The sequence below is a fragment of the Carcharodon carcharias genome, chromosome 3, assembly GCF_017639515.1.
Source record: "Carcharodon carcharias isolate sCarCar2 chromosome 3, sCarCar2.pri, whole genome shotgun sequence".
NCBI classification, from domain to species: domain Eukaryota; kingdom Metazoa; phylum Chordata; class Chondrichthyes; order Lamniformes; family Lamnidae; genus Carcharodon; species Carcharodon carcharias.
In genome coordinates this window covers 63,115,501-63,139,054 of record NC_054469.1, presented here as the reverse complement: position 1 = coordinate 63,139,054, position 23,554 = coordinate 63,115,501, and the positions used below count along the sequence as shown (strand labels likewise).

Genomic DNA, 23,554 nt, shown 5'->3' with positions numbered 1-23,554 from the left:
CAGACTTTTAATTCCAGATTTTTATTGCCATGATTTAAAAGTTTAAGATTAAGGCATGACAGGACAGCTCAGCCAAGCGGAATGCCCATCCTGTAGCATGTGGGGAGTCGTGGACACTTCTCATGACCCAGATGAGCCCATGTGCAGAAAGTGTCACCAGCTGCACAAGGTGAGTTCCGCATTTCAGAGCTTGAGCAGTGGTTGGAGTCACTGAGGTGCATCCGTGAGGCAGAGAACCACATGGATAGCAAGTTCAGAGAGGTGGTCACACAGCAAGTTAGGGGCAAGCAGGCAGATAGGGAATGGGTGGCCGCCAGGTGGTCAAAGAGAAACAAGCAGGTTGTGCAGGAGTCCCTACAGGTCCCACACACGAACCATTTTTCCATTCTGGATATCGGTGAGGGTGATGGACCCTTGAAGGAGTGCAGCAAGAGCCAAACCTGTGGCACCATAGGTGGCCCAGCTTTACAGGAGGAGAAGAAGAAGAGCGGAAGGGCAGTACTGATAGGGGATTTTTCAGTTAGGGGAACAAACAGGCATTTCTGCAGCCGTCAATGTGACTGCAGGATGGTTTGATGCCTCCCTGGTGCTAGGGTCAAGGATGTCACAGAACGGCTGCAGAACATTCTTGTGAGCAAGGGTGAACAGGCAGAGGTCGTGGTCCACATTGGTAATAACGACATAGGTAGGAAGGAGGATATGGTCCTGCAATCAGAATTTAGGGAGCTAGGTAGAAAATTAGCAAGCAGGACCTCTAACCTCTGGATAACTTCCAGTGCCACTTGCAAGTGAGTACAGAAATAGGAAGATAAGACAGATGAATGTGTGGCTGGAAAGATGGTGCAGGGAGGGAGACCTTTACATTCCTGGGACACTGGGATTGGCTCTGGGGGAGATGGCACCTGTACAAGCCGGATGGGTAGCATCTGAACAAAGCTGGGACTGAGTTCCTTGCAGGGCGGTTTGCTTGTGCTGTTGGGGAGGGTTTAAATTAACTCAACAGGGGTATGGGAACCAGGAAAGAATATTAGAAAGTGATACCAGGGTGCAAGAAATGCTGGGAGAGGCAGATAGCTCGAAAATAGAGAATAATAAGTTAATAGATGGAGTCGGAACAAGGGAGCAAGTAATGAAGTCTAAATCAGGGTTACAATTATGTATGCAAATGCACGGAGTATAGTTAATAAAGTTGGGGAGTTACAGGCACAGATTGCCTTGTGGCATTATGATGTTGTGGCGACAACAGAGACCTGGCTTAAGAAAGGGGCAGATCTGCATGTTAAATGTCTCTGGTTGCAAAGTGTTTAGAAAAGCAAAGGGACAAAAAGGAGGAGGGCGCCGTTTTTGGTTAAGGAGAGTAATGAAGTACTGGAGAAAGAGGATGTGTCAGAGGGTTCAGGGACGGGATCAATTTGGCTAGAGCTAAGGAATAAGAAGGGACAATTACATTGCTCGGTGTAATATATAGACCAATAGTAGTGGGAAAGATATAGAGGAACAAATCTGCAAGGAAATTATAGAGAGGTGCAAGCATCATCGAGTAGCGATAATGGGGGACTTTAATTACCCATATATAGACTGGGATAGTGGTAATGTAAGGGGCAATGCGGGACAATTGTTCCTAGATTGTGTTCAGGAGAATTTCCTACAGCAGTATGTATCCAGTCCAACAAGAAAGGAGGCACTGCTAGACCTCGTTCTTGGGAATGAGATGGGCCAAGCAGATCAAGGGGAATGTTTAGGGGACGGTGATCATTGTATCATAAGGTTTAGGATGACGGTGGAAAATGACATTGGTCAATCCAGAGTAAAAATAATGAACTGCCGGAGAGTGACTTCAGTGGGGCAAGAACAGAGCTGGGCTGGATAAACTGGAACCAAAGGTTGACAGGAAAAATGGTAGTTGAACAATGGGTTGCCTTCAAAGAGGAGATGGTTTGGCACAGTCAACATATGTTCCCTCAAAAGGTAAGAGTAAGGAAAACAAATCCAGAGCTCCCTGGATGACACAGGAGATGGAAATTAAGTTAAAGAAGAAAAAGCATGCTTATGATGTCAGGTGTCAGGTAACAAATACAATTGAGAGCCAAGCTGAACACAGAAGGTTCAGAAGGAAGGGATGTGAAAAAGCAAATATGAGAAGCAAAGAGGGATTATGAGAAAAGGCTGGCAGCTAAGATAAAAGGAAATCTCAAAGTATTCTATAAGCACAATAGTAAAAAGGTGGTAAAAGGAGGAGTAGGGCTGATTAGGGGCCAAAAAAGGGATTTACACAAGAGGCAGGGCTGAGGTGCTAAATGAATACTTTGCATCTGTCTTTACCTTCGGTGACAGAGGAAGAAACTCAGTCTCTAGAAGGGTTTAAAATTGATAAGGAGGAGGTATTGGATAAGCTGTCGGTACTTAAAGTTGATAAGGCACTGAGACCAGATGAGATGCATCTACGAATATTGAAGGAAATGGGAATCGAAGTTGCAGAGACACTGGCAATAATCTTTCACTGTTCCCCGGATACGGGGGAGGTGCCAGAGGACTGGAGAATTGCAAACATTAAGCTCTTGTTCAAAAAAAGGTTGTTAGGATTTGCCTTGCAATTACAGACCAGTCAGTTTACCTTTGGTGGTTGGGGATATTTCTAGAAACAATTATTCAGGGTAGAATTAATAGTCACATGGAAAAATGTGGATTGATTTGGAAAAGTCAGCATGGATTTGTTAAAGGAAAATCATGTCTAACTAAATTGCTGGAGCTTTTTGAAGACTTAACAGAGATGGTTGATGAGGGCATGGCCATTGATTTAGTGTATATGGACTTCCAAAAGGCTTTCGATAAAGTGCTACACAACAGACTTGTGAGAAAAGTTATAGATCTGGAATAAAAGGGACAGCAGCAATGTGGATACAAAATTGGCTGAGGGATAGGAAACAGACAGTAATGGTTAATGGGTTTTTTCAGGCTGGAAGAAAGTTTGTAGTGGAGTTCCCCAGGAGCCAGTATTGGGATCCTTGCTCTTCCTGATATATATAAATGATCTAGATCTTGGTGTGCAGGGGACAATTTCAAAGTTTGCGGATGACAGAAATCCTGGGAGAATTGTAAACTGTGAGGACAGTGTAAAACTTCAAAAGGACATTGACACGTTGGTGGAGTGGGCAGGTAGGTGGTAGATTAAGTTCAAAGTGGAGAAGTGTGAGGTGACACATTTTGGTACAAAATGGAGAGACAGTATAAAATAAAAGGTACTATTCTAAAGGGTGTACAGTAGCAGGGAAACCTGGGTGTATATGTACATAAATCATTAAAGGTGGCAGGACAAGCAGAGAGAGCTGTTTCTAAAGCATACAATATGCTAGGCTTCATTAATAGGGATATAGAGTACAAGAGCAGGGAGGTTATCATGAACGTATTTAAGACACTGGTTAGACCTCAGCTGGAGTATTGTGTACAGTTCTGGGCGCCACAGTATAGGAAGGATGTGAATGTGTTGGAGAGAGTGCAGAAGAGGTTTATGAGTATGGTTCCAGGAATGACTTGCTTCAGCTATGCAGAAAGATTGGAGAAGTTGGACTCTTTTCCTTGGAGAGGAGAAGGCTAAGAGGAGACTTGAAAAAAGTTTTCAAGATCATGAGGGATCTGGACAGAGTAGATAGAGAGAAACTGTTCCCGCTTGTAAACAGATTGAGAACCAGGGGGTACAATTTTAAATTTGTTTTGCAAAAGAAGCAAATGCGAGGTGAGGAAAAACTTTTTCACACAGCAAGTAGTTAGGGTTTGGAATGTACTGCTTGGAAGTGTGGTGGAGGCAGGTTCAACTGAGGCATTCAAGAGGACATTGGATGATTATTTAAATAGAAACAATGTCCAGGATTATGGGAAAAGGGCAGGAAATTGGCACTAAGTTAAAATGCTCAGAAAGCCTGTGCAGACACAATGAGCCAATTGGCTTCCTTCTACATCATAACAATTCTGTGGTTCTATTCAAGTGTCACCCTAGAATATGTACTTCACAAGATCCTCCAAATTTGGTGCAAGGAAGGCAGTTCAAAAGCAATGTCCAATAATGCACTACATCAAGGCACTAATCGCTCAAAATTGGCTCTGTCAGGCAGGACACGTCATTCATATAACTGACTAACTGACACCAAACTTGCGAAGCAACAGCTCTACTCGGAACTCGATCATGGCAGGAGACTTCCAGGAGGACAGCAGAAATGTTTTTGGGATGTTCTCAAAGCATCCCCAAAGAGGTCAACCATCCTTGCTGACTCATGGGAGTCCCTGGCTTGTGACTCACCAAAATGGAGAAGGTTCATTCAGGAAGACACCGCACACATTGAGAGACTCCATCAGGAACTGAAGTCGAGACATCAGAGAGAACATACAAACCTCCAAACAACTCATCTACCTGGTCTTCCAAGCACTACTTGACCTGCATGTGGCAGAGTCTACAGATTGCGCATTAGGCTTATCAGCCATTTCAGAACCCATCAAACCATAGTAGAAGTAAGACATCCTTAATCCCTAGAGCCCGCCTCAGGAGAAGAGATTACATACTAGTGTAGAAAAGGGGCTTGAACCATTGACTTATGACTGAGAAGTAACAGTGCTACCACAGTGCCAAGGCTAACAATTTGCTGCTACCCTCTACATACTAACAAGGCAGTTGATATTAAAGAATAAACTCATTGATCCCACTACCCCAACAGAATATGTTGTTCAAAGGATCAGAAGTAGGGCAATCGTGAGCTAGGCCTCCTTGATCTGTAATTTTGAATATTTTTCCAGTGTGAGGGAGTCTGTGCTTTTAAAGTTTGTATGTTTTGAGACAGACCCTAACTTAAAACAGAAATAGAAAAGGGAAGCAGAGAAAACAAACTGACCCTCCCATTTTCTAAGGAAACAATAACAAACAAAGATTTGGAAACCAAAGCTCTGGGCAGTCTGAACCTTGTTAAAAGATATAAAAGGACACAGATCAATCTAAGCTGTTTAGTGGCAAGTGATGAGTCCAGTGGTGCAGAAGAGGCAAGCTGAAGAGGTCAGAGTCCAGATATAGTTGCTGCAGCTGTTTCTATTACTTGAGGATAACATTGGGTGGACCTATGCCATCCAGACTGAGTTTAGCAGGTTCTGCAGATGTGTGCCATCTATGGTGAAGACCATGCCTGTGGAACTTGGGTTGCTTGTGTGCTGTTGTTAGCTGGGCTAGCTCCTCGAAGGAGAGAAGCTGAAATCCTTCATGAGGAAGATAGAGGTTTGGAGGACTTTAGGGCCAGGATATTGAGGTCAACGAGCGGGGGTGTGGGGCCTGTTCGTCGACGCATAAAATGACGTGGGATGATGTCGGGCGGAACTCCCAATGCCATCCCGCACCATTTCAATTTTCAGGTCAGCAGGGGCGCAGCCGAATCAGCTGTGTGTCCGCCGATTTGGCATCAGCCAATTGAGGTCATTTACAAAGTAATTCAAGTAATTAATGGACCTGCCCATCCAACCTTAAAGTTTGCGGGCAGGCCAGGAGCCCTGGCGGGCTTCAGAAAAAGCATGAAACCTCATCCATGGGTGGGATGAGGTTTCATGAAGGTTTTAAAAATTTAATAAAAGTTTGAATAAAAGCGATGGACATGTCCTAATTCATGTGACAGTGTCACATGAGGGGATATGTCAGGGAAATTAATGTTTGTGCATTGACCATTTTTGAATTTGGCACTGATCTCCCTGAGGCAGCACTTAGCCTCAGGGAGGAGAGTGCACTCTTTCACGTGCACAAAAGAGCGCACTCCCGGCTTAGGGAATCCCCCCCGCCCGCATAGGGAGCGCATAGCACTTCCTGGCGGACGTCATGCTGGATGGGCCTTAATTGACCTGCCCACATAAAATGGCGGTGCACCCCCAATCGGCAGCACCGATAGGAGGCGCGCCTGCATGCGCCAGCCTCTGCACTTCCCCCCCAGCAGGGGGGATAATTCTTCCCTATGACTGAGTATTATCACTAAAATCTGAGTGGACTGCAGAGCCAATTCGTAAGATTGGTCTTAGTTGTACCTACCATTTTTTGTGTAATTTACAGCTTATAATCAACCACAATTTGCCTGTTAATTAATGTTTAATTTATATTGATTCTAGATGTTAGAGAATAGGAAGTTATCAAAGATAATATTTAGTGTTTGCTTTGTTTGACTCTTGTCTTACAAAAAATTCTTGTTTTTTAATGTGGAATCTTGCGATTTCATTCTTTTAGTAAATAACTGGGATTTTGAATTTCTATTTTTTTTTAAGTTACTGGTCTCTACCAAGATCATAAATCTCTCTCTCTCTCTCTCTGGATTCTCTACTCACACCTAGGGCAGATGAAGTATATGCATCTGTCTGTTTCCGTAGCTCATTTTTTCCCCTGGAACAGATAGCTAGCCTGAAGCTATAGCTTGAGGGAGTCACTCCACATCAAGTATCTCTAATCAGGAGTCTCTCTCACTTACCATAATTGAAAGGATCTTTAGTCTGATAATCAACCTATTCATCTGCGCTATGAATGCACCTTCCGTGGCTATCAGACATCATAACACCAGGGATTAAATTCACATTTTGTAGCTCCTGCAGCATAAATCTTTAATAAATTGTTTATCTTGGCTTTTATTAAAAGTAAAAAGCAAACATTAATTTGCAGTGGCAGGCACAAATAAAGATACAGTAGAGTTAATGTACAGCTAATCATTGCATCTTGCATCTATCTGTTTACTTGCAAGATAAAAGGTGTGATTTTCTCCTCAGCCTCTATGAAAGTGTGATTTTGATAGGGTGGGATCTCATCTGGCCGTGGCACTGATTTTCAGGGTCATCTTCATTTGACTATTTTCACTGGGATTCTATAGGGCTGTCAGAGGAGGAGGGAAAACATTGGCTGCCGTCCTTGGGAGACTGCAGCTGTTTAACTTGGAGAAGGGGGAGTGTGTTGATTGTTCTGTGGATGACTGCACAACCTGGAGCTTTAGAATTTAAAGCAACACTCTACCTGTGTACAGGAACACTGTGACGCAAATAATAGCAAATATGTCATGTGACATATACTAGTATTTTGCATCTTGCTACAACACATCCACTTGTGCTTGGATAGATGAGTTGGATATCTGCTGTTGCTTCTGGTAGGAAATCCTAAAATGGGGCCAACTCCTCAGCCAAAGTCTCACTCCATCAACATAACTCTGAAGGAAATTCTGTCCCCTTGTGGCTTTCCAGAAGCATTATCCTTAAGACTAAACACCTTTAAATGAGGGTCGTTAGGACTTGGTAATATACTTGATGAATCTTGATTTGACTGTGTTTATTTGCAATATTTCAGATGTGAGTTTATCGGGCTTTTGCCCAGCTGCCACTGATTATGTCTGTCAAAATGGCAAGAGTGTTCAGTCAGATCTGGTCTGTGACTACAAATCAGACTGTGAAGATGGATCAGATGAATTTCACTGCTGTAAGTAGACTTACTATTCAAACAATTAACTTAATTGCCATTTAATTTTCAATATAACCTAATAGTTAGTCAAACAAGAAAACATAATGCATAGCTATAAATTATTTTTGGACACAGATGACTGATATCCTTCCTAGTCTGCTCTTCACTGTGTCTTCCTGTTATTCGGTAATGTGAATTCTAAACCATATTGTCAAAACTCTCCTAAATAAACCATCCACACTTTGAAGAAAAGGTATCTATGTAATAAATTGTTACTACCGTTTTGCATCTGAAGTTTGTACTCGTGGCTATAAATTTTCAATTTTGATTTTCAGACCATTTTTCAACCTTATACGCTCCATTGACTCAACATCTGAACATGTGCATATGACATTGATGTGAAAAATATGTAAAGACAGTTTCAATTTTCATGCACTAGGATCAATTACGTATTCAGATATTATTGATGGAAGCTTCTAACTTTGATGAAACCACTTCTCATGTACTTAAATTATTAAGATAGGAGCATTTTGACTGTTTCTATTAAAAAGATTTCCCCTTTGACTTAATCAGATATGTGATATAATTTAATATATTCCTCTACCAGGTCATAGCCTTGGTGCAGAAGGATATGAAATTTCACTCACACACCAATTTACCTTCTGAGTGATGATTAGTCTAATTGAATACATGTGTACATTTATTGGAAATGACTCATTTACATTACTGTTACATCAAGAAGAGGAGAGATCCAAATGGCTAGTTCCCTTGCTGTTTACCTGTTCCTGTTTATAACTTAGTGCCAAGAATAACTGACATATTGAAATGGCCTTTTCCCTTTAGCTTTGAATTTTTTTTTAAACCTTTGACACATAATATGCCGCTCATCGTTATTTCCTCGGCTTCCTTGCCTCCAAACCTACCCCCCCTGGGACCAGGGAAATTCTGCCCCATACATGAAGATGCTTGTGCTGATTCACCTGGCACCGCAAATATTGAAAAATCGGATGGATGGTAGCACACCTATAAAGAACCATTACTTTGCAACCACAGCCTCTTGATTTATTTTGTCTCAGACTCTATGAGGTGACAAGCCGTCCCAATCCAATGTAATCGTATACACATTACAGTTTACATTGTAGCGAGCTACAAATATTAGGAAAACCAGGTTGCACTGATGCATTTGGTGAAATAATTTCATAAGATGTTGCCAAGGGGACTGGAGTTAACAAATGCAAGTTTGTCTTTGACTTCCATCCAAATTTCTTAATTAAAACAAGTAAATAATACCCAACTCATTTTTCTTTTCTATGTTTGCTAATTAAGATGCCCTTACTATACCTATATTCCATATTTTCTGCTCCAGTGTAGATTTGTTTACACTTTCATTTCAAAATCTATCTCCACTTTTCTCATTCATGAGACGTGAGCATCACTGGCAAGGCCAGCATTTATTACCATTTCTACGCCAGCTGCTAAATTGAATGCTGTCAACCTCTCTCATACTCCATCACCCCGTAAAATAGTTTGCTGTTATTTGGAGATTTTATAAAATTACTATATATGACCTATTCCATATGAATGCAAAGTGTGGACAACAGGGAGTCTGGCAGAATCTTGCTTTGCTTTTCTTTGCCTTGATTATGCCTGTCCAAAGAGGTTTGGGTGATTTGGTCCCCTTCAATTCTTCATTTGAAATGAGGTAATTATCAGCTGCATGACTTCACTCTCACAAAATGTATGCCAAGAATCCGCCTGGGGAATCTCTCGATCAGTTGATGTAACTCAGCTGGAAACCGGATTTGTGCATGTACCCTGGCTTTTTGCCAATCCTCCGCTGAGGTGACAGTGGTCGATTGGAAGAACCACTCCAAGGAAATTTGCAATGATACCTTACACAGAAAGCTGGCAGCTAGTGTTGTAATGGTTGGCTTCTTGTACACAAATAAATGGATTGGGGTCAATTCATCAATGCAATTTATTACAATGAGTTTTTGTTTTGTTTCTTCAGCACAGTTCATTAATATTCCAGGAAGCTGCAGCTTTGATGGTCCAACTGGAAGCTCTTGGTTCACTAACTGTAGCTTAATGCAAAAGAATGATGACGATTTTGACTGGACAATAGGAAGCAAAAGCAGCACTGCAGGAACTGGTCCGGTAACTGATCACACACCCGGTAAGTCCATATGCTTCATTGATCACGAAGCAGCAGCTCAGAGCGAACTGTACTTCATAACCTGCACTGTTATGGGGACTGCCTATTTTCACATCACTCATCTCTGCCCTGCCTCAGCTCTTCAGCTGCTGAAACCTCCATTCATGCCTTTATTACCTCTAGACTTGACTATTCTATTGCATTCTTGGACAATCTCTCACTTTCTACCCTCTGTAAACTTGAGGTTATCCAAAGGTCTACTATCCATGAACTAACTCACGTTAAATGCCATTCGCCCATCACCCCTTCGCTCGCTAATCTACATTGGCTCCCAACAATGCTTCAATTTTAAAATTCTCATTCTTGTTTTCAAATCCCTCCCTCCCCTCGCCTCACCTCTTCCCATCTCTGTAATCTCCCCCAGTCCTACAACACTGAGGTATCTGCGTTCCCTTAATTCCAATCCCTTGAGCATCCCTGATTTTAATAGTTCCACCATTGGTGACCCTGCCTTCAGCTGCCTAGGCCCTAAGCTCTGGATTTCCCTCCGCAAACTACTCCATCTCTCTACCTCATTTCCCCCTTTAAAACACTACTTAAAACCTACCTCTACAACCAAGCTTTGGTCATCTGTCCAAATATCTCCTTATGTGCCTGGGTGTCATAATTCATTTTATAATGCCTCTGTGAAGGGCCTTGAGACATTTTATTACATTAAATGTGCTGTATAAATACCAGTTGTTGTTGTAGTTCTGAGAGAATAAAGTATTTGTAAGGCATTATTCACTAGAAAGTGAAGGGTAATCCATTTTAACACATATAATTTTCTGCAATTAACTTTAGTTTAAAATGAAAATGAGTCAATGTCCAAGCATTTTATGTTTACCCCTCCTACCCAGTACACTTGGGAATGATATTCAACTATTGCTAAATTCACGGTGGCTGTTACTTACTCCAAGGCTGAGCTTTGGCTTCCTTCTTCATGATTAGTGTACTGACCAACATTTTAAAGAGCCAATTCCATCATTTCATCATGATGGCTGGACAAATGGCAATAGGCCTCCGGCTATTGTTTTTCATTTCACTTGAAGACTCCTAGAGTCATGGTGTTGGACTTTCCTCTTGGAAAGAGGACACAGGAGTATTTTTGTGTGTCAGAAACCCTGCCTCTGATGGGAACCTGACTGAGCTTCAGTTTTTGGGGATGACCCCTCATTTGGGATGGAGACAGGCTTCCTGTCCAATTACTGCTAGTGAGGACAAGAATGGTGACAGGTTTCAGACACCCACAGCAGCCATCATGGAGGCTGCTGCTTGTCCTAAGGCAGGGAGTGTGTGCCAGAGGGAGGTGACCCAGTGGAGCCGGAGGCCTAGCGCCCGTGAGGGAAAGGAAGTAAGTCCTCTTCCCAGAGTGTGGCAGTAGGAGGCCACCTTGCCATGCAGCAGGGGCACCTCGGTCTTCAGCATCATCGTCCTCTGCCTGAATGTGTGGCAGCAGGCACCACCTGACCACTCCCAGCACCGAGCCCAGTGCCCTTTGAGGTTCACAATGCCCCATTAACTGTGATCCCGATGTATTGTGCAGCAACAGTAAAGAGAGCATCTAGCACCTGGGTGATACACCAGTGTGCAGCCACCTATGAGATGCCACCAAGACCCCCAGCTGGGGAGGACACAGATGTCTGTGACCATTTGTCTAGGGAGTCACGATCTCCCTTGGCACTGATCCACAGCCATCTATAGGTGCCCTCACCTCTGCCCATAGATCCTATGCACAGGGTAGCATCTCATTCTCCTTTGGGGTCTTTATCTCTCTCCTCTGGCCTCCCAATGCCCAGCGCTCTGCCCTTCTTGTGCAGGCTGCTGCTCCTCATCTCCAAAGGCCTGGAATTCTGATGATGAAGCACCCATCTCCATCTGCACTCTTCATGGTGCTCGGGTGGAGCCCAAACAGCTGTGCCCACTACCCCAATACCCACACAATACAAGCCAATGCCAGGAAGCTGACAACCCCATGAACTGGCAAAGTTATTAATTATGGCTCCTCCCCTGACCTGTATTAGAACTTTGTAAGCTATTTAGAGATGAGAAGGCAGAGGTGAGGAGAATTTTTTTTTCTCAGAGGGTAGCAAGTCTTTGGAACTCTCTTCCTCAAAAGTCAGTGGAAGCAGAGTCTTCAAATATCTTTAAGACAGAAATAGATAGATCCTTGATAAACAAGGAGGTGAAAGGTTATCAAGGGCAGGTGGATCAGCCATGATCTTATTGAATGGCGGAACAGGCTCGAGGGGCTGAGTGGCCTGCTCCTGCTCCTAATTTGAATGTTCATGTGTTCTTTTAATTTTAAAAACCATTTTTACCTCCCTTTTAAAACACTTCCCACCTCCCTGACATGTCGCCACCAGCAGCTGCAGCTGGTCTGACACCAGGCAGTTGCTGCGGTCTCCACCTCGCTGAAAATTTTAGCAAAACTTACTGGAGATGGGCTCTTAATCAGAATGCATTGATATAAATTAGTTCCTTAATAGGAGTAGGCCTGTGCCAAGGCCTGCTCCTTCCCCCTGCCCTTGGGAAAATGAATGAGGTTAAAAATGGAGGCTTGGTGGACATTTTATTCTCAGAGCCCCCTCCTTTTCCATTCCTTCAGTGCCAGGAAAATCTGGCCCATAGTGTCATTTGCTGCACAGAAGGAGGCCATTTGGCCCATTGAGTCCATGCAGGCTCTTTGTAGAGCAAACCAGTCAGTCCCATTCCCACGCTCTATCCCCGTGGCCTCCACCACCCTTGTGAGCAATGAGTCGCAGGTCACTACCACTCGCTGCGTAACAAGTTCTAACTCAGAAATCCCCTGCATCCCTTGGTCACAATCTTAAATCTGTGGCCTTGTACCATCAGCTAATGTGAACAGTTTTTCCTTGTCTACCATATTCCAAACCTGTCATAATCTCTATCAAATCTCCCCTCAACATCCTTTGCTCCAAAGACAACTTCAGATTCTCAATCCTAATCTTGTAGCTAAAATCCCTCATCCCTGGAACCATTCTGGTAAATCTCTTCTGCACTCTCTCAAGGATACTCACATCTTTCCAAAAGTGTGGCAATCAGAACTGGTTGCAATACTCTGGTTGTGGCCTAACCAGAGCTTTATAAATGTTCAGCATAACTTCCCTGCATGTGTACACAATGCCTCTATTTATGAAGCCTAGGATCCCATATACTTTGCTGACCACTCTCTCAATATGTCCTGCTACCTTCAAAGATCTAAGCATATGCATCTCCAGGTCCCTCTGCCCTGCATACTCTTTAGAACAGTGTCATTAAATCAATATTACCTTTCTCGATCCCTTCTGCCAAAATGCATCACCTCTGAATTAAATTCCATCTGCCACTATCTGCTTATTCTGCTGGCCTACCTGTGTTCTATTGTACCCAATTTGTACCATCCTCACTGTTTGCCACTCCTCCTAGTTGGTATCATTGGAAAATTTTGAAATTTTACTCTGTTCCAAGATCTAAGTTATTTATATAAATGAAAAAAAATGGGTGGTCCTAGCACTGAGCCTTGGGGAACAGCACAGTCTACCACCCTCCAGCCTGAAAAATAACCATTTACCATGACATGCAGTTTCTGTCCTTTAGCCAATGTTTTATCCGAACTGACACTGACCCTCCTATTTCATGAGCCATTATTTTGTTAACAACCTTTTATGTGGTACTTTGTCAAATGTTTTCTTATAATCCATATAAATAACATTTATTGAATTCCCTTCATCAACTTTTGCTGTTATTTGTTCAAAAAATTCAGTTAGATTGGTTGAGCATGATCTGCCTTTTACAGATTTGTGCTGGCTCACCTTAATTAACTCAGACCTCTGCAAGTGCTTGTTGATTTTTTTTCCCCTGATTATTGTTTCTAAAACCTTACCCACCACTGATGTCAAACTAACTGGGTTGTAGTTATGAGGAGTGTCCTTACACCATTCCTGTCACATCTGCTATCCTCCAATCCTCTGGCACCTCCTCCATATCCAGGGAAGATTGAAAGATTAAGGCAAGCCCTTCCATTATTTCCACCACCACTTCCTTCAGCAACCTGGGATGCAAGCCATCCAGACCAGGTGGCTTTCCACTAGAGACATAGTCAGCCTTTCCAGTACCTCCTCCCTCACAATTTTCACTATATGCATTACTTGTACCATCTCCACTTCTACAGAAATTTTGTCAGCATCCTCTTCTTTAGTAAACACCAATACAAAGTGCTCATTAAATATTCTAGTCTTGCCCTGTATTTCTAAGCACACATCACCCTCTTTGTCCCTGATTCACCACATTTTGTGCATTTACATACACCCATTGTAAACCGGTCTTTGTATTCCTTATAGTCCTTCTTAGTCTACTCCTATCTAATATAAAACTATGCCCTTCTCAAGTACTGTCAAACACTCACTTTATGCACCTTATTCTTCTTTTCTATTTCTACTGCTAGTGCCCGTCCCCCTGCCAATTTATTTTAAACTCTCCCCATTCACATTAGTGAACATACCCACAAGGTGTGTGGTTCTAGTCCTGTTGAGGTGCAGCCTGTCCCATTTGAATAGGTGCCCCTGAAGCCCTCCCTCCTACACTATACATCAAGCCATTGATCCTATCTTCCTATTTCTATTCTACCTGATGCACAGCACTGTGAGTAATCCAGAGATAACTGCCGTCAAGGTCCTACTTTTTACCTTCCTCCCTAGCTCTTGAAAGTCTGACTGTAGGACCTCAATCTCCGCCCTCTCTGTTGTTGGCATACTGATATGTATTACTATTGGCTCACTCCCATCCCCCTGCAGACTGTGCACCCTCTCCATTATGTCCTTTATTCTGGCAGCAGAGAGGCAACACACTATGGGGACTCACGATGACAATTACAGAATTGCTGTCTGTCCCCCTGACCATGGAATCCCCTATTTTGGCTGCATTTCTACTCTTTACTGTACCATTGATGCCACAGCCTGAACAGCAATCCTTCAATGTGTTGCCAATCTCAGCAGTCTCCAATGCTGAGTACTGGTTTGGGAGTGACACACACCTGGAGACTACAACACTTTCTGCCTCTTCCTACTCTTCCTGATGGTCACCCATCTACTACCTTGGACTCTTACTGCCTATCCAATGACCACATCCTGGAACCTATGATTGAGGAAAAATTCATCCTCCCTGATGCTCCTCAGTGACTCTAGCTGCTGCTGAAGCCCAGAAACCTTGAGCTGGAGCTGAAGCAGCTAAAAATACTTTCTGCATACATGGTCTCCCAATATACATGGGCCTAAATTTTAAAGGGGGGGGTGGGAGGGTGGTATTGCTTACGTCCACCTCTCTTCTCCTCCCCCACCCCCACCACAGCCCCAACCCCCTCACCACCAGAAGGAAAGTTGCTGCAGGAATAAACAGTAAAAACTGAAAAATAAGAAACTGGGTCCGAGCTAGTCTTGTATACCTTAAAATGGAATTCCAGTAAAACTGGGAAATTAGAGTACTGGCCCGAACTGTTTCTTCCTACTGGATGCCTCTCTGACCGAAGCTCAACAAGGCTGCCCAGCAACAATAACCTGCTGCGGGCGGCATGCACGAGGTGAGAGTGGGACTTCTGCCCCTCAGTGGGAGGAAGCCCTACACACAAAAGGCTGCCAGCCATTCTGATTAGCCGACAGCTCTAGCAGTTCCAGCAATGCCAGACCCCAATAGTGGGTGCGCTGGTTTGCAAGAAAGTTCTGGGATGACGAGGACATGGATCCCAGAGTGAGGTGAGTCAGGGATATTGAACCACAATGCAATGGGGAGCCTGGGATGGGGGCGGGGGGTGGGAACAAAGGAAGTGGGGACGAATAAGGAACTAACATTTTTGGGGTGGGTTGCCCTGATACACACACAGCATTTCCCCCAAAGGACATATCCCCACTGTCCTTCCCACCTTTTAAGCAGTTTGCTTTAAAAAAAGGCCTCCCACTCTCGCCCGGCTGCCCACAACAATCGTAACATTCGGCATATTTAACGTGTTGTCCCTGCCAAAAACATGACTGGTGGAGGGGCCATAAAATCCAACCCAAGAAGTCACACAAGAATCATAATTAACAGGTCTCAATTGCCCATCCAGGGTCTAAACAATAAACCCTTTATACCCTCTTTTAAAAGCTTTTCAGTACCTTGTTTAGACTATTAATTTTAACTCTTGCCTCTAGACCTGTTCTTTCCTCTTATTAGTTCACAATTTTAGATAGTTGGGAACACCACCACCTGGAAGTTCCCCTCCAAGTCACTCACCATTCTCACTTGGAAATATATCACCGTTCCCCCACTGTCACTGGTCAAAATCCTGGAACTCCCTCACTAACAGCACTGTGGATGTACCTACACCGCATGGAGTGCAGCGGTTCAAGAAGGCAGCTCACCACCACCTTCTCAAGGGCAACTGGGGATGGACAACAAATGCTGGCCCAGTCAGCAAAGCCCACATCCCATGAATGAATTAAAAAATTAATTAATTTTATACTTATCCCGATTGAAGTTTTTAAATTTCCCAACACCTAATTTGAACAAATGCGCTAGTTTCTAGGCAGACAGAGAAATATTCATTAACTAATCAAGTGGTCAGTTGGCTTTGAACCCCCCTCTCCTCCACCATCCCACCCCCACAACGCTCCCTTATCCTCTTGTCTGGTCTCGCTGTCCTCTCACTCAAGGTGCTGCCACTCTTTTATCCTCTTATCTGCTCTTACTGTGCTCTCACTCAAGGTGCTGCCACTCTTTTATCCTCTTATCTGCTCTTACTGTGCTCTCACGCATGGTGCTGCCACTCTTTTATCCTCTTATCTGCTCTTACTGTGCTCTCACTCATGGTGCTGCTGCTCTTTTATCCTCTTATCTGCTCTTACTATCCTCTCACTCAAGGTGCTGCCGCTCTTTTATCCGCTTATCTGCTCTTACTGTGCTCTCAATCACGGTGCTGCCGCTCTTTTATCCTTTTATCTGATCTTACTGTCCTCTCACTCAAAGTGCTGCCGCTCTTTTATCCTCTTATCTGCTCTTACTGTGCTCTCACTCATGGTGCTGCCACTCTTTTATCCTCTTATCTGCTCTTACTGTGCTCTCACTCACGGTGGTGCCGCTCTTTTATTTTCCTGTCTGGTCTCGCTGTGCTCTCGCTCATAGTGCTGCTCTGCTGCTACTTGCAGTCAAATCGTACTTGTAGTAAATAGGCGGTTGCACATTTCATGTAATGGTTTCATCAAAATGTCAAATAATAATTCTAATTTATGTACAGAACCTAATGTCAACATTTTCAGAGTTTATTTGCTGAGATTGCACTGAAAGTCTGTTTTAAACAGTTACTGGAGAGATACGATAGCTGCTAATACCTTCACAATTCATTTTCTGGCAATGTTCAATTTATAATCAGATTTCTTGAGCATTTTCTATTGTATGGGCTTCTAGTTTAGCTAAGTTTAGTCAAGCCTAAATTTTGAATTTCCCAGGTTATGTTTTAGATTGGGAGACATAACTTGCTGCCGCAGACAGAGAATAAGTTGCTGCAGCTGTATCCGGATATCTATTGACTTATTTTGGCAAACAGAAAAGAGGTTCAGGCATTGAGATGAAAGGGAAATGCAATTACAAGTGAGTCAGGCTATCCACACCTGTCCGTACCTAATCACCAGTGTCTACACATGAAGGTGTGACTTCCTAGACATTGATAATAACATTTATCTTCTTTGCCTATGCTTTATTTAGGGAAGCAGTTATGAAATTATGCCATTTATGAACTAAAACTATAGACAAAACTCTGTTAGGAACTGTCAATGCTTTCAGTATGGGATATATACAAAAAAAGATCCAATCAGGATTACATTGCTGCAGAAAATAGGTGATAGAGAGAAACAACTTCCATCTTTAAAGCACCTTTCATGTCTCCAGGATGTGCTAAAGTGCTTTCTATCAAATGCTTAACTCAAAAAATACTTTCCATATCTCTCCATCCTATGCCATTCTTTAAATTTGCCAATAACTTCCTTCAATTATCAAGCCATCCAACATTGATATTCTCTTCCTTCCTCCCCTCTTTTTCCTTGAAATCTTCCTGCCATAGCATCTCTTAAAATGTAACCTACCCAGACTTTGTCTTAATTGCATTCAGCAAATGTCTTTGTTCATTCACTCTCCTCAGCATTTCATTATTTGTTAGTTTTTCTGTCCAGCAGATCCTTTCCATTCTCCTCCAAACCCAAGTTTCAAAGCTATTTAGCAAGTTGCTGTCCTCTTTCCAGAAGGTCCAAGTCTCACACACATGCAGAACCACATTCCAAATCAAGCTCTTCACAAGTCGCTTCTTGAGTTGTTTATTCAGCTTTCTGGTTAGCTTACTAAATACAGCCTTTCCCATTGCTATCCGTATTCTTATTTATTTGATATGCATTCCATTTGCAGACATTATGTTTTCTAAATACTTGAACTCTTGCACCTGTTCTAGTTCTTTTACATCTATGAATATATGAATATATCTTGGTGATTTTGTGATTTGCAGCACTTTTGTTTTGTCAATGTTCATTTTCATTCCAAATTCATGCCAGCTGTTACTAGTATATCTTGTAATCCATCTTCTGTGCTTGCTACATGTGCTTTGTCACCTGCAAATCAAACTGATGTTATCATTTCCCATCCAATCTTAACACCATATTCTGTGTCTTCAGAAGCTTCTTTAATCGTTGCTTCAGCATAGACATTGAAGAGGACAGGTGATAAACAACACCATAGAACCATAGAATATTTTATTTCCACCTGCACAGGCAGACAGAATCTTGGTTTGAAAGATAATATCTCCAACAATGCAACCTTTTCTCACTGGCATCTCAGCCTAGTATTTGTATTAGGTATTTAGCATAACTGAAAGAGGAGAATACCACCACCCAGGTCCTAACTGGCATGATGTAAAATTCCTGCAGTGTAAACTCTTCCCTTATTTTACCCTTAGAACAAGATAGCACTGACATGGCAGGTTTCCCCAAATTGCAAACATTATCGATGTCATGCATGCAAGCAAATAAACCCCTACCTCCATCCAATAGCCTTCATGAACAGAAAAGAGATCCATTTGACAGATACAACTTTATATCCAGGAATGACCACTATCCTGAAAGCAGTCGTGATGCTTTCATTTCTGGCATGATTATTTGAAGGTCCAAGGCTAAGCAATGACTCATAATGTCACAAGACCTAAAATATTCTCTTCAACCCTTGCTCAATAACCCATTTGCTGAACTCTCCATAGAACCATAGAAAAGTTACAGCACAGAAGGAGGCCATTCGGCCCATCTTGTCTATGCCGGCCCGAGGTCACCCAGGTGTCCTTTCTAATCCCACCTTCCTGCACCTGGCCCATAGCCCTGCAGCTTACAGCACTTTAGGTGCAGATCCAAGTACTTTTTAAAAGAGTTTAAAGTTTCTGCTTCTACCATCAACTTGGGCAGCAAATTCCAGACACCCACTACCCTCTGCATAAAAAAGTTCTTTCTCATGTCCCCCCTACACCTTCTGCCACTTATCTTGAATCTATGTCTCCTGGTTCTAGAATTCTCCATCAAGGGAAACAATTTTATCTTGTCCACTCCATTTATTCCCCTCATAATTTTGTACACCTCGATCAAGTCACCTCTCAGCCTTCTTTGTTCTAAGGAAAATAACCCCAACCTATCCAATCTCTCCTCGTAGCTACACTTTTCTAACCCTGGCAACATTCTTGGAAACCCCCTCTGCACTCTCTCCAGAGCTATTACGTCCTTCCTGTAATGTAGTGACCAGAACTGCACACAATACTCCAGTTGTGGCCTCACCAGCGTTTTATACAATTCCAACATTATATCCTTATTTTTATATTCTATACCTCTGCCAGTGAGGGATAGTATTCCATATGCCTTCTTTATAACCTTGTCTTCTTGAATTGCTGCCTTCAGGGATCTGTGTACTTGTATGCCAAGATCTCTCACTTCATCTACCCCTCTTATTCCCATTTGTTCCTATTTATTTTGTAATCCCTGTAACTGTTTCATCTCCCTAAATGCATGACCTCACACTTCTCTATGTTAAAATCCATCTGCCACTTTACCGCCCACTCCACCAGTCCATTTATATCATTTTAGAGATTATGGCTATCCTCTGAACTATCCATACTCGGCCAATCTTTGTGTCATCTGCAAATTTCCCAATCATGCCCCCCCACGTTCACGTCCAAATCGTTAATATATAATACAAACAGCAAGGGTCCCAACACCGAGCCCTGTGGAACACCACTTGAGACAACTTTCCATTCACAAGGGCATCAATCAACCATTACCCTTTGTTTCCTGTTACAAAGCCAACCTTTTATCCAGTTTGCCACATTACCCTGAATCCCATGGGCTTTTACTTTCCTGACCAATTTGCCATGTGGGACCTTGTCAAATGCCTTGCTAAAATCCATGTACACAACATCCACTGCACTACCTTCATCAACCCTTCTTGTCACTTCCTCAAAGAATTCAATCAAATTTGTGAGGCAAGACCTTCCTTTAACAAATCCATGCTGACCATCCCTGTCTAGTCCATGCCTTTCCGTATAACAGTTAATCCTATCCCTCAGGATTGATTCTACTAATTTGCTCACCACCGATGTAAGACTAACTGGCCTATAATTGTTTGGCATTTCCTTGGATCCCCTTTTAAACAATGGAACTACGTTTGCATTTCTCCAGTCCTCCGGTACCTCCCCTGTATCTAGTGAAGATTGGAAAATCATCCTCAGAGCACCTGCTATCTCCTTCCTGACATCCTTCAGCAGTTTTGGAAACAATCCATCTCGCCCTGGTGACTTACCAACTCTCAAGGATTTCAACCCTTCGACTACTTCCTCTCGCTTTATGACTATTCCGTCCAATATCTCGCAGTGTTCCTCCTGGACTACTATATCTACATCCTCCCTTTCCTTTGTAAACACAGAGACAAAATATTCATTCAAAACCCTTCCCACATCTACACACAAGTTTCCATCTTCATCTCTGATAGGTCCTACTTTTTCCTTAACTAACCTTTTAGCATTAATGTACTGGTAAAACATCTTTGGGTTATACTTAACTTTACTTGCTAATCGTTTTTCATGCCTCTCTTTGAATTTCTTATTTCCTTTTTTACTCTGTCCCTGCACTTCCTATATTTGTCTAGGCTATCTACAGTGTTTAGTTCTTTGTGCCTATCGTATGCTTTATTTTTCTGTTTGATCTTCCCCTGTATTCCTCTAGACAACCAAGGAGGTCTAGATTTGTCAGTACCACTCTTATTTTTGTAAGGGACAATGTACAATTAGGATCTCATGTGTTTCTCTCACAAGAAAAAAAAACAAATAAAAGTTTATATTCATGAAGTAAAAATGTAAACAGAGCAGACCTTTGGCCAGCTAAAGACATTTTCCAACACCTGGAGTGCTCTGCTGTTGCTACACAATAGCCTGGAGCAAGTTGACAAAATAATTGTTGTGTTGCACGTTACACAATATTACTATTGAAAGGCATAGCTTTGCTTGGCAATGCACAGCTGTAACAAGGCAGACCCTAGAAAGACAATGATAAGTAACATGAACCCCGTAGCTTGGGACCACTGGAGTTAAAGGCCAGGAGAGTACAACCGTTAGGTTAGTAGCAGTCATTGAGGCACAGGAACTGAAATTTTCACATTCATTTTTATTGTATTTTAACTTCAATTTGCATTATTTTAGTTCATTTTAACAATGCTTTTGATTTTGCAGTGGAAAGGGAACAGTCAGAAGTCATGGTTTATGGTGAATCCAATTGGAAGAAATAGAATTGAGTTTTCAGCAATTAGAAGATTGATTTAGAAGGACTGTGAGGATAGTAAATCCCAGGATAACCCAAAGAGCAAGATGAAACTGTTTTAGAAAAACCTATGAACTTCACAATCTTTTGTGAAGGGGTTTAGAGAACTTTCAAGCTATTTACAACTGACTATTGTACACAATTTTATGGGTGGTTATAGACAGTCTTGGTTCTACTGATATTTCCAGAAAGAAATCACATTTTCTTTCTTAGAGTTGATGTGCTTGGTCACGTACTTTGTACCTTGCAACATGGTGTGCCTGGCTAACTCCCCAGGCAACAACAGCCACACAGACATCAGGATCTCCCTGGAGGTCATGGTCAAGCACTTGATGCAATTGGCCAGATGGGATGCCTCAGAGGTGATGCTATTTACAATGAAGATGTTAATTAGTTAACGAGAAACTGAAGCAGCGTTACTAACTTGCTGTCAGGGGAATGCAACCTCAAAAGAGGGCATTGAGAGGCAACTTCTTTACCCAGGTTAGAATATGGACCTTGGCACCATATTGAGTAGTTGAGGCAAATAACATAAATGCCTTTAAGGGGAAGCTGGATAAGCACATGAGGGAGAAAGGAATAAAATATGCTGATGGAACGGGATGAATTAGAGTAGAAGAAGGCTCGTGTTGGACATAAACATCAGCAGAGTCTAGTTGGGCCAAATGGCCTGCTTCTGTGCTGTATAGACAAAACACCAAATCATTAAGTTTCACATGTAACTCTAGAGACATAGAAAGCAACAATTCTGCTGTGGGGCACTGGTTAATTGGGGGGCAATGGCCAACTCACTCCCCCGAGCTATATTACCCCCGAACAAAACACTAAACTAGGGAAACTGGGGAAGAAGGAAAAAATTCAGACAAAGATATTTAGGCACAAAAATGATTTTGTTTCACATTGTGCAAATGAAGTTCCTCCAACATGCTACAAAGAAAACACTATGGCTTTCTTTCCTTCAACATTCTAAACACACCTGCTCTATGTTCCACAAGACAGGGAAAATTCATTAATCTGTAGGATTTTCATTAATATGGGAATTCATATGTCAATTCCTGCTTTCCTGATGAAGTGGATAATTATTCTTTTCAGTGAGTTCCCTAGCTCACAGTGCTAGGCATAGATTAATGTTTTTATGAGGGCGATGTGAGTGATGTCTTTTTACTGTTGATATGAACATGAAGGAGACTTATTGTATAATATTTGCATGCAAGCAAACAGAACAATATAAATTTGTGCTGCTCGTGATCTGCCAATTGTAGCTTGCCAGCTTTACTGATGCTGAGAAATTCAATAAATACGCAATGCTATTTGTTTCTTTTGAAGGGATTGGGGGAATGTTGCTGTACGTTAATTCTGCAGCTCAGCGTGAAGGTGACATTGCAAGAGTAGCCACCACCCATCCATTTCCAGCAAGTGTTGGAGTCTGTCATCTGCGATTCTGGTACTATACTTATGGTTCAAAAGAAATGGGAACTCTAAAGGTAAGGGAAACATTTAAAGAAGTACAGTCGTTGACTGATCCTAAAATTTAATCAGACAAGTATTAATATCCTGAAACTCCAGTAGGTAGTGTGGCGCAAAGAATTAGTACATTGTCCTTTCAACATAGTGACCGGATTACCAGTTTTCCCAAATAAACAAATATGTTTTCACTCTCTGTTAACTCTAGTCCTCCTGCCTATGTTATTTGTAACTACCTTTAGCTGGGAAAGTGCCAACCAGCTCCCAATGGCTGAGAATCCACAGAACAAAGCTCCTAAGTTTTTTTAAAACTTGGTTTTACAATGACAGGTTCTGGTAAAAGGTCACGACCTGAAACATTAACTCTGTTTCTCTCACCCCAGATGCTGCCAGACCTGCTGAGTATATCCAGCACTTGCTGCTTTTATTTCAGGTTTTCAGCATCCGCTTTTGAACGGTTTTGTTTTCCTTGTCTTATTTGGATAAAGTACTGTAACACAATTTCATGATACTTATTTATGATTGTGTGCTTTTGGGAAATACTATTCTAGGGAATGGAACTTGGCAAGTAAAATTATTTACAAA

General features: G+C 42.4%; 1 protein-coding gene across 1 annotated transcript in view; it reads left to right on the top strand.

Moving 5' to 3' along the window:
* The window catches only part of malrd1 (MAM and LDL receptor class A domain containing 1), a 290,471-nt gene that overhangs the window by 181,773 nt on the left and 85,144 nt on the right, over positions 1 to 23,554 (top strand). Inside the window, exons 17-19 of the mRNA XM_041183945.1 lie at positions 7,340 to 7,468; positions 9,462 to 9,626; positions 22,832 to 22,989. Coding sequence (XP_041039879.1) covers positions 7,340 to 7,468; positions 9,462 to 9,626; positions 22,832 to 22,989 — 452 coding nt within the window. The remainder of the gene's footprint in view (positions 1 to 7,339; positions 7,469 to 9,461; positions 9,627 to 22,831; positions 22,990 to 23,554) is intronic.